Source organism: Rana temporaria, chromosome 6, assembly GCF_905171775.1.
Source record: "Rana temporaria chromosome 6, aRanTem1.1, whole genome shotgun sequence".
Classification (NCBI taxonomy): Eukaryota; Metazoa; Chordata; class Amphibia; order Anura; family Ranidae; genus Rana; species Rana temporaria.
In genome coordinates this window covers 13,977,682-13,991,117 of record NC_053494.1, presented here as the reverse complement: position 1 = coordinate 13,991,117, position 13,436 = coordinate 13,977,682, and the positions used below count along the sequence as shown (strand labels likewise).

General features: G+C 47.8%; 1 protein-coding gene across 1 annotated transcript in view; it reads right to left on the bottom strand.

Moving 5' to 3' along the window:
- Nucleotides 1-10,701, bottom strand: part of C6H16orf96 (chromosome 6 C16orf96 homolog) — a 42,115-nt gene extending 31,414 nt beyond the window's left edge. Inside the window, exons 1-4 of the mRNA XM_040356279.1 lie at nt 10,545-10,701; nt 3,874-4,282; nt 2,612-2,716; nt 681-761 (exon numbers count right to left, since the gene is read on the bottom strand). Of these exons, the coding sequence (XP_040212213.1) occupies nt 681-761; nt 2,612-2,716; nt 3,874-4,269 (582 nt within the window). The 5' untranslated portion in view covers nt 4,270-4,282; nt 10,545-10,701. The remainder of the gene's footprint in view (nt 1-680; nt 762-2,611; nt 2,717-3,873; nt 4,283-10,544) is intronic.
- Between the last annotated feature and the right edge of the window lie 2,735 nt (nt 10,702-13,436).

Here is a 13,436-nt window from a genome sequence, read left to right as displayed (position 1 = left end):
CCCTCCGAGGAGTTTGGGGTCTCCCTTCGGGGGGAGCCTCACCGAGGAGGGTTCTGTTTCGGCAGTCCCTCCGAGGATGTTGGGTCCGTGTGGCTTTGGCTGTATGGACCACTGTTACTCGAGTCCCTGTCTGGAGCCTAACGCCCCGGGGGATCAGAGTTGGGTCCTTTTCGGAGGACCAATTGACGCAGCACCCAGTTTTTTGTTGCACCTCTTTATGTGTGTGCACATTTTTCCTGCACCGGGTGTTTTTTTGGGTTGTGTTTTGCACGCCACAGGCTTTTCAATAGAAAAAAATGAAAAAATAACTGCTAAAGAACCAGAAGTCCCAGCAGACCCACCATAACAATCTCCAGCAGCCAAGGACTACATCATTATAAAAGAGAACCTGCCTCTGTCCATGCCCCTAAAACTCAACAGCATCAACTTTACAGGAGAGCTGTAGTAGCCCTGGTTGGCACGACATGCTTGCACCTGTAGTTCACCAGCAGCAGATGACTGTACTGGTCCTGATCAGAGCCATGCTGGAGGAACAGAGAGAGCTCACATCACATTTCTTTCCCAGGAAACTACAAGAGCCAGATATAAAGTCAGACTAAAGTACTATTTAATAAGACAATAACTACATTTTGTAATGAACACATAATTGATTGGTAATGTCTGGTCTTGGAAGGTCTTACCGTCTTTTCCATAAGCAGTGGAATGTTGTGTGTCTGCCCCTCCAGGCCTTGCAGTCTCTTCTCTATCTCCTGAATGTTTATCTGTAAGACACAACATAACATTTTGGTTTCAATAACAAAAACAAATCAGCCTTCTCCATATGTTGGTTGATAAACAGCACTACACCTCAGGTCTTTGCAATGCACCCTTGCCCTAATCAAGAAAGCCTAAATAGTCTGGTGGCCATTCAGCCAGTGCCTTATAGCTTAGTTTGTCTGCTTATGCCCTGGATAGAGGTCTGTCTGGCCTATGTCTGTCTGTTTATGCTCCGAATTACTCCTTTGTATAACTTGAAATGTGTTTGTACTGAGCTTCACAAGAGCTAATCCTGATCATTGGCCAGTTAGCTTTGGTATTGTCAGAATGCTCTCTGTCTTGTTTGGAAACTGGGCTCTGTTTAGGCTGGTTGGTCTGAGAATCAGGTGACTATCAGCCTGCCAAATGCTCTGACCAGAGCTTTCTAACATCTGTCCTATCGATGGGTCCCGAGATGTGCTCCCGGGATGGCGCCGATCCCCACCGACGGGGAGGCATGGGCGCCATCACGGCCCGTAGCCCCGCCCCCCTGTGCTCCGACGGCGGTCGCGGTTCCTCCCGGTCCCCCCTCTGCTGCTAGGTGTCCTGTAGTCCAAGGGAGGGGGCGAGCACGACACTCCACACCACACCAGGGAGAAAGCCTTGCATTACTGTGTGGAGTTACAGACAGACAGAAGAACAGGAAGTGAGGATTTCTCAGAAGAAATAAGGACATTTAAAAACAAAATTGAAGGATAAGGTAAGTGAAGGAGGACGGCACTAAGGTAAAGGAAGCTATTTAGGAAAAAAATTGTACCTTTACAACCCCTTTAATGTCCATCATTTTCTCACTTACCCTGTGCCCCTAATAGACACAGGGTAACTTAGACATAAGAGGTGCATGGGGAGCTGAAATTGGGTATCCCATACTTTCCAAGGGATTCTCGGTTCCACGGCCGGGCCCTCCCGTTACAGCTTCTAACTTCAGCTTGTTGAATAAAAGTGTAAGTTCACCTTTACAGAAAAATCTGTAAGGTGACCTTACTAAAGTCCCCCTCCTCGCCCCCCCCCCCAGTCCCGCTGACCTGGACAGTGGCAATCTCCGTTTCTAAGCCCCGGTTCTAAGTGCCAGGAGCACCAGGAGTTCAGGGCTTAGAAGTCCTCTCTGCAGCCACACGTCTTCTCCATAGCTGACAGGACGGGCTGCTAATAAATCGGCACCGCCCATGTGACAGGGCTGACCAATTAGAATGCTCCAAAACGTCCCTCCTGATGAGGGACTTTTGGACATTCAGCTCAGGGGATTTCTAAGCCCAGTATGTGCACTGGTGCACTGATCTCCGTGACACAAGCCCTTTTACATGCAAATCCCACACTGTTTTTTTTTATAATACACAACTCTAGTCAGTGGGTCGCCACTAGGCTCATTTATCCTGAAGCCTCGTACACACGACCGAGTTTCTCTGCAAGAATCAGCAAGAAACTTGCTGGGTTTTTTTTTTGGCCGAGGAAACCGGTCGTGTGTACATTTTTCGACGAGGAAACTGTCGAGGAACTCGTTGAGCCAAAACGAGAGCATGTTCTCTTTTTCCTCGACGGGAATGGAGAAAATTGGCTCGACAGCCTCACAAGGAACTCGACGAGCAAAACAGCGTGTTTCGCCCGTCGAGTTCCTCGGCCGTGTGTACGAGGCTTGAGTATCTGAAAGAAGAACTGTCGCATTGCTCATAACTTCCAGCAAGAGTCCTCCTTTTATTTTCCCATGTGGCACTGGACAAATGAAAGAATCCTCTGGTTGGCTATTAAAGGCAATGCATCTTCCTTTAGTCAACCTGAGGAATTATGCCCAATGACTGTATTGCTATCCAGAACTTACCTTGGTAACCAGGTCATTGAGGGAGGCCAATCTTTCTTGCATCATGTTGTTGACTTGCTGGAGACTGTTGAAGGTGCTGAGCAGTTCCTGGAAGGCACTCATGGACTAGAAAAAAGGCAAACGGAGGCTCAAAATTATTAAATGATTAGGAACAGCTCCTTACTATTACCAGGGTGCCCAACCTTTTGTGGGCAGGGCCGATCCTAGGGTCACAGGCGCCTGGGTGCAGAAATATTTCTGGCGCCCCCACATGGGCGTCGTCATGTTACTAACTCCTCCCCTTTACAAATGTTTCTATGGCAATGACTCAACCACAGAGATGCTCCCCCACAAAGTCTTCATTAATCTGGGATCCTTACATGATCTCTTAACAATAAACAAAATACAGGACGAGAACCAGAGTACTTTATTTGGACCTGGAGGGGGGGCCTCTGTGATGGACACAGAGAGGGCTTCTGTTAGAGAGTCTGTTAGATGTTCGGCGCCCCCACCTCTGCATTGCACCCTGTGTACCCTGCCTAGGATCGGCCCTGGCCGTGGGCCACTTGAGCCACAATGAGCGGAGGGAGTGTGCAGATGACAGGTCTGTGTCCAGTTTGCATAGGCAAAGCAGACACGAACACAGCCCAATCTACTCTATGGGCCCTCTGATCCAATCAGATAGAAGGGGGGCCGATCCACTTCAATTTTTTTTAGCAGGTTGGATTGGAGGTAGGCAGGTGTAAGCAGACAAAAGTCTGTTTACATCTGCCACTCCATAGAGGTAAATGGAGGGTCCGATTGGGTCGGACCGATAATGTGAAAGGTGCCTAATGCCCTGTACACACGATCGGTCCATCCGATGAAAACGGACTGATGGATTTTTTCATCAGTTATCAGATGAAGCTGACTGATGATCAGTCGTGCCTACACACCATCGGTTAAAAAAACGATCATGTCAGAATTGTGCTAGAAGTAGGGAGTTGGGGAGGGAGAAGATTTATTTGGTTAGTACTGAAAGAGGGGAAATTATTTTGGGGGGAGAATTTTGTCTTGCAAAGGGTATTTATGCTGAGGGGGTAAGTGTGAAGATTAGTGCTCAATTTGTTTTTTTTTGGGGGGGGGGTGGGAGAGGATTTTTTGGGAGGAGGGGGGGGGACACGTTTGGAATCTTTGCCCTGAGCGCTAGATGACAACATTCTCTTTTGCCAGGTTAGCTAATCCAGCTTTTTTTTAATGTTTTCCAGGTTCAAAAATATCAGCCAACTGTGGAAACATCTGACCTTAGTCACTCCATTTTCGTTGACCTCCATCCGTTTCTGGAGCTGCATGAGTTGCCACATCTCCTCCACGGGCTTGTTCTGCGACTGGCTACCTTGCAGAAGGCTGGTAGAGCTGGGCAGAGAATCTAGCTGGAGAAGTCTGGCTTCCATCTTGGATACTTTCTCCTGTAGCTGGTGGAAGAAAGTGGATGGTCTGCTGTTGTCCTCCACTGGAACTGACCCCGGTTTGATGAACTCCCTCTCTTCCGGGGACAGTTTTCTTTGTACATCCCCAAGCTGTAGGTGATCCAGGAGACCATGGAGCAGAGAGTGGAGGGCGTTGAAGTTGACGGCCCCGAGTTCAGGAGAACCTATGGCTAAGTTCAAAAGCTCCTTGAGGGAAACAGAGCTGGACATTATGACGGGAGACCTGAAGGAAACATAGAGGATTACGATTTCATTAATGAAATTACTTGATCAGTTTGATGCGCGTTACTCAGAATTTTCTAATATTTTTGGTTAGCCATACATGGCTGTTTTTGGAACTCCTTTAAAAATAGCTGCCCTATAGTGAAGTCAATAAGACTCTGTACAGCCTCTATACTCTTCCCCCTCAGGACCCTTCCTTTTTAGACAGATCTAAAATTAATGAGGACATGTCATTTATGAAATTCCTTGATCAGTTTGATGCACGTTACTCAAAATTTTATATTTTTGGTTAGCCATACATGGCTGTTTTTGGAACTCCTATAAAAACAGCTGCCCTATAGTGAAGCCAATAAGACTCTGTACAGCCTCTATACTCTTCCCCTTCATGACCCTTTCTTTTTAAGTCCCATAGAAGTCTATGTATAGTGCAGAGCAGGCACTGCTATCAGGTGGACATCTCAGTGTTTACACTTTGCCCCACATTTCATGTCCCATTAAATGGGTTGTAAAGACAAAAATATTTTCCTCTTAAATTAAAGTCTGACAGTAGCTGATAACTAGTTTGATACCTGTTGAAATCGAGCTGTTTTATTCACCTCCGTCACTCCTGAATCGTTATTCTCACTGGCCCAGATTCAGGTAGCTTTGCCCATTTTTTACGGAGGCGCAGCGCACCGTTTTGCCGCTGCGCCTCCGTAAATTTCCTGCGCTACGCTTGATTCACGGAGCAGTAGCTCCGTAAATTGCGTGTGCGCTCCGGAAAACTGCCCGGCGTAAGGGCGCGTAATTTAAATGATCCCGTAGGGGGCGTGGATCATTTAAATTAGGCGCGTTCCCGCGCCGAGCGTAGTGCACATGCTCCGTCGGGAAACTTTCCCGACGTGCATTGCGGTAAATGACGTCGCAAGGACGTCATTTGCTTCAAAGTGAACGTGAATGGCGTCCAGCGCCATTCACGATTCACGTACGCAAACGACGTAAAATTTAAACTTTGCGACGCGGGAACACGTAGCATTGGCTTCCCCTGCTAATAGCAGGAGCAGCCTTACAGTAAAAACCGACGTACGCAAACGACGTAAACTGCGTACGCAGGGCGCGCGTACGGTTGTGAATCGGCGTTAGTATGCAATTTGCATACTCTACGCTGACCACTACGGGAACGCCACCTAGCGGCCTGCGTAAGAATGCAGCCTAAGATATGACGGCATAAGAGCCTTATGCCAGGCATATCTTAGGCTGCAGTCGGCGTATCGAGGTTCCTGAATCAGGAGCATTCGATACGCCGGCGCAAGTAAGCAATTGCGCTGCGTAACTATGGTTACGCAGACGCAATTGCTCTCTGAATCTGGGCCACTGACTTCCTGGTTTGCAGTGCACATTCATTCTTGCTACATCGTGTCCTAATGGGAATTACAGTTCCCATTAGGCTTAGCCTCCACGCCTGTGAGGGATAAGAGAGCATCTTCACGCAGGGCTGTAGTTATAGGGAGGGGGTGAGCACATTCTGCTTTCCACCATGCAAAACGGCTCAGATGCTGGTGGAAAGCAAGAAGAGGAGAGACGGGAAATGGCATTTTCAAACCTGGATTACTGTATTTTGGAGGTCAAAAGGAAAAACGAGGTAAGTGATATTTAAATGCTCTAGCTTACAGCAATCAATTGATCCAATAAAAAACAAACCTTTAGTGTTCCTTTAATAAAATGCATGCAGAGGTGTGGAGCCTGCAGTGTCCCATGGGGTTCTAATTGCTTAAAGGGGTGTTCCGGGAAATAAAAAATTAAAAGCCAGCAGCTACACATATTGCAGCTGCTGGCTTTTAATAAATGGAGACTTACCTGTCCTGCAGTCCCTCGATGTCGGCACCGCAGCTGATGTTTCCCATCAGCTGTCGGGTGCTGCCGTTGCCATTGCGGGTAAGGGAACCCGGCAGAGTAGCTTTTCGGCTTCACGCCGGGAACCCTACTGCACATGCGCAAGGCCCGCTCCTCTCTCCTTTTAGCCCGGCGGCAAGGGGAGGAGGAAAAAGGAGCCCGGCGGTGACGTCACGCCCGCGGCCGGACTTCCGGAAGTGGGAAAGGATACCTATCTTTGACAGGTATCTCCTGTCCCCCCAAAAGGTGCCAATTGTGGCACTGGAAGCCCATGATGTCACCCCCCCCCCCGCCTAGGTGCCGTGGGCAGAGGCTGTAGTGTAGGCTGGCTTCACAACTTTGCATTGCAGTAATGCACCTTCAGCATATTAGTGTGTTGTGTTGCCATATTTTTTTTTTTGCTGTACATACCTCGTACAGCTATTTTCTTCCCCGGCTTCTGGGTAGGGCCTCCCACGGGTGGGCGTTCCTATCCAGCAGGTGATTGACGTGATGACAAAAATGACCTCCCCCCGTCGTATAAGGAGCGTCACGAGTTGCCGAAAGAAGCCGAACGGCGAGTCGGCGCTATACGGCGCCTGCGCACCGACGTTCGGCTTCTTTCGGCAACTCGTGACGCTCCTTATGCGACAGGGGAAGGTCGTTTTTGTCATCACGTCAATCACCTGCTGGAGGGAGGGCCTACCCACGGGAGGCCCTACCTGGACGCCGGGGAAGAAAATAGCTGTACGAGGTATGTACAGCAAAAAAAAAAAACGCATACTGTCAATGTAGAGAGTGAGCTGGATGTAATGTTAGAAAATCGTTTTTAGGGTGAACCCCCGCTTTAAGGTGGCTTCTTTTGCATAGGGGACTATAATGCCTAGTACACACGATAGGATTTATCTGCGGATACGGTCCTCCGGACCGTTTCCGCGGATAAATCCTCTGAGGATTTTGATCCGATGGAGTGTACACACCATCGGATCGAAATCCGCGCCGAATTCCCATCGCGATGACGTGTCGCGCCGTCGCCGCGATGATGACGCGGCGACGTGCGCGACGCTGTCATATAAGGAATTCCACGCATGCATCGAATCATTACGACGCATGCGAGGGATGGGTTCGGACGGATCGATCCGGTGAGTCTGTACAGACCACCGGATCGATCCGCTGGAGCCGATTCCAGCGGATAGATTTCTTAGCATGCTATCGGTCGCTGGAAATCGGTCGGCCCGAAATATATACGCGGATAAATATCCGCTGGATCGTACACACCAGCGGATCTATCCGCTGAAACCGATCCGCGGATCAATTTCAGCGGATCGATCCTCTCGTGTGTACGGGGCCTTAGAGGATCTTCAATGTTGATGCATCGTCCACTTTAAAAGCCATTTTATTGAACATCCTAAAAATATATTGACAAGCAATGATAAACCCCCTAAATAAAAAGACCTTAAATAATGTAAAGTACAAAAAAAAGAAAATCAGCAACATTTTGTATAACATTTATTTGGACAGTAAAAAAAATATAAATACATATATTTATGTGTCTCTTGCATATATATGTTATTTATTTGTGTATAGATAGATAGATAGATAGATAGAGATATATATATATATATATATATATATATATATATATTGGGCCAGATTCACAAACGAGATACGACGGCGTATCTACTGATACGCCGTCGTATCTCTGTTTCTAACTATGCGACTGATTCATAGAATCAGTTACGCATAGCTAGCCCTAAGATCCGACAGGTGTAATTGAATTACACTGTCGGATCTTAAGGATGCAATTCTAGGCCGGCCGCTAGGTGGCGAGGCCATTGCGGCCGGCGTAGAATATGCAAATGAAGACTTACGGCGATCCCTGAACGTCCCGAACGGCCCGTCGATCTAAATCTACGTCGTTTCCGTCGAGTTACGCCGCGTAAAACTAGGGCTGAGCCCTAGTTGTCTTAAGCCATGGTAAGTATGGCCGTCGTTCCCGCTTTGAAATTTAAACATCAACGTCATTTGCGTAAGACGTCCGTGAATGGCGCTGGACGCCATTTACGTTAACGTCTAAGCAAACGTCTTGCGCCGGACGGATTTAAGTTAAGCCCCATACACACCATCAGATTATCTGCAGATTTTTGTCTTCAGATTTACCAAAACCATGTAGTACAAGGGCCTGCCTGATTGCATACAAATTGAAACTCTAAGGCCCCATACTCACGAGCAAACATGTCTGCTGAAACTGGCCCGCAGGCCAGTTTCAGCAGACATGTTTGGTCGTGTGTGGGCGCGAGCGGGCCGAATTCCAGCAAACATTTGCCCGCCGGGCCTTTTCCCAGCAGACAAATATTCCTGGACTTGTTTTAAAACAGTCCGCTGGAATCCTGCCCGCTCGGACATGTACGGTCGTCAGTACAGACCTACCGTACATGTCCAGGCGCCCGCCGTCCCTCGCATGCGTCGAATGACTTCGACGCATGCGTGGAAGCATTTTAAAGGCGGGCCGCCCACGTCGCCGCGTCATTGTCGCGGCGACACCGCGTCATCGACGCGGCGACACCGCGGACACGCCCCGCGTATTGTTTACGCGCGGACTTCTGTACGATGGTGTGTACAACCATCGTACAGAAGCCCTCTGGCAGACATGTATGGTGGAAACGGTCCGACGGACCGCTTTCACCATACATGTTTGTCCGTGTGTACCCGGCCTAAGGCCCCATACTCACGAGCAAACATGTCTGCTGAAACTGGCCCGCAGGCCAGTTTCAGCAGACATGTTTGCTCGTGTGTGGGCGCGAGCGGGCCGAATTCCAGCAAACATTTGCCCGCCGGGCCTTTTCCCAGCAGACAAATATTCCTGGACTTGTTTTAAAACAGTCCGCTGGAATTCTGCCCGCTCGGACATGTACGGTCGTCAGTACAGACCTACCGTACATGTCCAGGCGCCCGCCGTCCCTCGCATGCGTCGAATGACTTCGACGCATGCGTGGAAGCATTTTAAAGGCGGGCCGCCCACGTCGCCGCGTCATTGTCGCGGCGACACCGCGTCATCGACGCGGCGACACCGCGGACACGCCCCGCGTATTGTTTACGCGCGGACTTCTGTACGATGGTGTGTACAACCATCGTACAGAAGCCCTCTGGCAGACATGTATGGTGAAAACGGTCCGACGGACCGCTTTCACCATACATGTTTGGTCGTGAGTACCCGGCCTTAAGGTTTGACCTCCTATTAGATGGTTTTGGTAAATCTGAAGACAAAAATCTGCAGATAATCTGATGGTGTGTATGGGGCTTAACACCGCTGCAAATTTCCATGTGGATCGGGCACTTAGGCAGAAAATTTGCGGCGGTGTAACTTAAATCGGAAAAGTTAAGTTGTGCCCGGGCTACGTGAATCTGGCCCATTGTGTGTATATATATAGATATATATCTATATATACACAACAGACACAGTATTATATAGAATTTAAGTAGTGCCTTTAAACAAATCACATTGTTGTTCTTTTTAATTATTATCTTTGCAATTATTATTTTTAATATATATATATATATATATACACAGTACATCTGAAAAAAAAATACACACACACATATCTATATCTATATATACACACAACAGACACAGTATTATATAGTATTTTTTTTTTAATCAGTATGTTTATTTTTATCTTCTGTTCTGCTACAATTTTTTTTTTACTGTCTTAATAAATGTTATATAAAATCGTAGTGCCTTTAAACAAATCATATTTTTGTTATTTTTAATTATTATCTTTGCAATTATTATTTTTAATATATATATATATATATATATATATATATATATATATATATATATATATATATATATATACAGTACATCTGAAAACACACACACACACATATCTATATATATATATATACACAACAGACACAGTATTATATATGATTTTTTTTTTTTTAAATCAGTATGTTTATGTTTATCTTCTGTATTTTTTACTGTCTTAATAAATGTCATATAAAATCTTAATAAGATTTTTTTTTTCTCTCAGAGTAGTGCCTTTAAACAAATCATATTTTTGTTATTTTTAATCATTATTTTTAGAATTAGTAGTTTTAATAAATATAAATATACAGTATAGCTGAAAAAAAAAGACACACCCACACACACATATACATATATATATATATATATATATATATATATATATATATATATATATATATATATAGATATATATATCTATCTATATATATATATATATATATATATATATATATATAGAGATATATAGATATATATATATATATATATATATATATATATATAGATAGATATATATCTATATAATACTACTTCCTGGCCATTAAATAGCTTGGTCACTCATAGCTGTCCCAGTACCACACTCTACTACTGAAATTCTTACCTTATCCAACAGTAGAAAAAAAAATGTGGGAAGCTGTGAAGTAAAGGAATGTAGAGTGCTAGCTCCTCAGACCAGCGGCTGCATGCTGCCTGGTGCCCTGTCTCACATACTGCCCCCTCCTAGCAACCCTTGCAGCCATGCCTCCTGTATGAGGGCCTAGGAAGTTTTCGATGGTTGCTAGGAGACGGAGGAACGCCTAGTAATGTGCAGAGGACACTTCTGTCTGTGTTTGTGTCTCTGTTGCTACCTCTCCTGCTGGTAACTTAACCCCCCGCCTGCCTGAGCGGCCTCCATCCTCGGTCTCCTCTGTATTCATCACATCACCTCCAGCATCAGAGTGACTAAGAATGTTCCATCATCACTGACATTGGGCCAGATTCAGGTAGATCCGCGCAATATTTGCGTGGGCAAAGGGCAACGATTTTTGCTCTGCGCCCACGCAAATATTTTGATATGCACGCGATTCACGGAGCAGTAGCTCCGTAAATTGCGCGGGCGCTATGCTAAATAGCCCGGCGTAAGGGCGCCTAATGTAAATGATCCCGCCGGGGGCGGGAATCATTTAAATTAGGCGCGCTCCCGCGCCGAGCGAACAGCGCATGCTCCGTCGGGAAACTTTCCCGACGTGCATTGCGGCAAATAACGTCGCAAGGACGTCATTTGCTTCTAAGTGAACGTGAATGGCGTCCAGCGCCATTCACGAATCACTTACGTAAACGACGTGAAATTTAAATTTCACGAGCGGGAAGGGCGGCTATACTTTAGCATTGGCTGCCCCTGCTATAGCAGGAGCAACCTTGCGCTAAAGTCGCCGTACGGAAACTCTGTACCTTGCGTGCGCAGGGCCCGCGCAACTTTTGTGAATCGGTGGTAGTATGCAATTTGCATACTATACGCCGATCACAATGGCCGCGCCCCCTAGCGGACAACGCAAGAATGCAGCCTGAGATATGAAGGCATAAGGAGGCTTATGCCTGTCATATCTTAGGCTGCAGTCCGCGTAGCGATGTTCCTGAATCAGGGGCATTCGCTACGCGGGAGCAAAACAGCTATTGCGCCGTGCAACCTATGGTTGCGCGGGCGCAATAGCTTCTTGAATCTGGGCCATTGTGTCTGATACCAGGGACAGGGGGCAACGGTGACCCCAGGGCAGGGCCGATCCGCCCTATAGGCTCACTATGCGAGCTGCTTAGGGCCCCGCAAAGCTGCGGAGGGCCCCCCAAATTACTAGAGACCCCCTGGTGAGAAGTCATTTTTGGCCCCTCGCCCCGCTTCTCAATTCGCTGGATGCATGGGAGAAGAGGTAAGGAGCCAGCACCCCCACTTTAATGTCATTTCCGACAGCAAAACACCCCCTACCCCGCTTCTCAACTTTAATCTTTAGTCTGCATTCACACCTCCGTGACAAGTAACGCCGCGTACGCGGCGTATTTTGCCGCGATTCCTGTAACTTTTTTTTTTAACAAATCTTTCCCATTGCTTTCTATGGCCGAACGCCAATGCCGCCTGAAAAAAAGGGTCCGGGACTTGTTTTTAGGCGGCAGGCGTACGGCGTCTATGAGATGTGAACCACCTCATAGACAGCAATGGGAATTCTCCCCTCCAGCGGCACGAGCGTCCGGCGTCGGGCGTTTTGTCGCCAAGGTGTGAATGGAGCCTAAATGTGTCATTTCTGAAAAAAATATGTTTTTCCTTCGTTTGGGTTATAACATGTTGTTTTCTCCTTCACTGACGGGCACAGATGAGGCGGCACTGATGTGCACTGATGAGTTGGCACTGATAAGCACTGACGAGGAGGCACTGATATGTGGAATTGATGGGCACTGATAGGCGGCACTGATATGCAGCACTGAAGGGCACCAATAGGCGGCACTGATGGGAACTGATAGGCGGCACTGACAAGCGGCTGTGATGGGCACTGACAGGCAGCTGTGATGGGCACTGACAGGCGGCACTGATTGGCACTAATAGGCAGTACTAATTGGCACAGACAGGTGGCACTGATAGGCAGCACTGATGATTAGGTACTGATGAGATTTTTGACAGGTGTTACTTTAGGGCACTGATTTGCAATGTGATGGGCACTGACTGGCACTAATTGGCACTGATTGGGCACTTTATTGCGTACTGATCCTGAGGGGCACAGTCTGGGTACCTTTTTGGCACATCTGATGGGGCTGTGCTGATAATCAATGTGCTGATTATCAGCACAGACCCCCCCTCTGACAGGGAGAGCCGCCGATCCGCTCCGATCGGCTCTCCCTGTCAGCGCGAACTGAGGAATGCCGTTTACCGGCTTTTTCTGGTTCACACAGTGATCAGCTGTGATTGGTCACAGCTGATCACGTGGTAAGAAGCCTCTGACAGAGGCTTCTTATCACGATCGGAGCTGCGGCGTGTCAGACTGACACGCCGTATTTGCGATCGCCGCGATGCAGGCCCTCTCGGGCGTGCGCCGGCATTTTATCCTGCTGGACGTCATGTGATGCCCAGTCAGGATAACAGAACCACTTCCAGGATGTCAATCTGTTATTGAATGGGCGGGAAGTGGTTAATAATCAGACACTCACCTGTCCCAGGGTCCAGCGATGCGTGCGTACGAAGTCCCTCCTTCCTGTGGCACCGGCATTGTCACTGTGGGCGCCCGGCTGTGGCTTCACAGCCGGGCACACACTGCGAATGCACGAGCCACGCTGCACGCCGTGATTGGCCGGGCAATCATTTGGGACCTGTGACGTCTCCCTGATGATTGCCGAGAGGGAGGACTTCCTTCCGGCGTCGCGGAGCCCCCGCAGGAAGTGGGAGGGTTTCCGCTCCCCCCCCACAAAAAAATGACATGCCAAATGTGGCATGTCAGGGGGTCACCTTCTCTTAAAGCAGAAGTTCTATTTT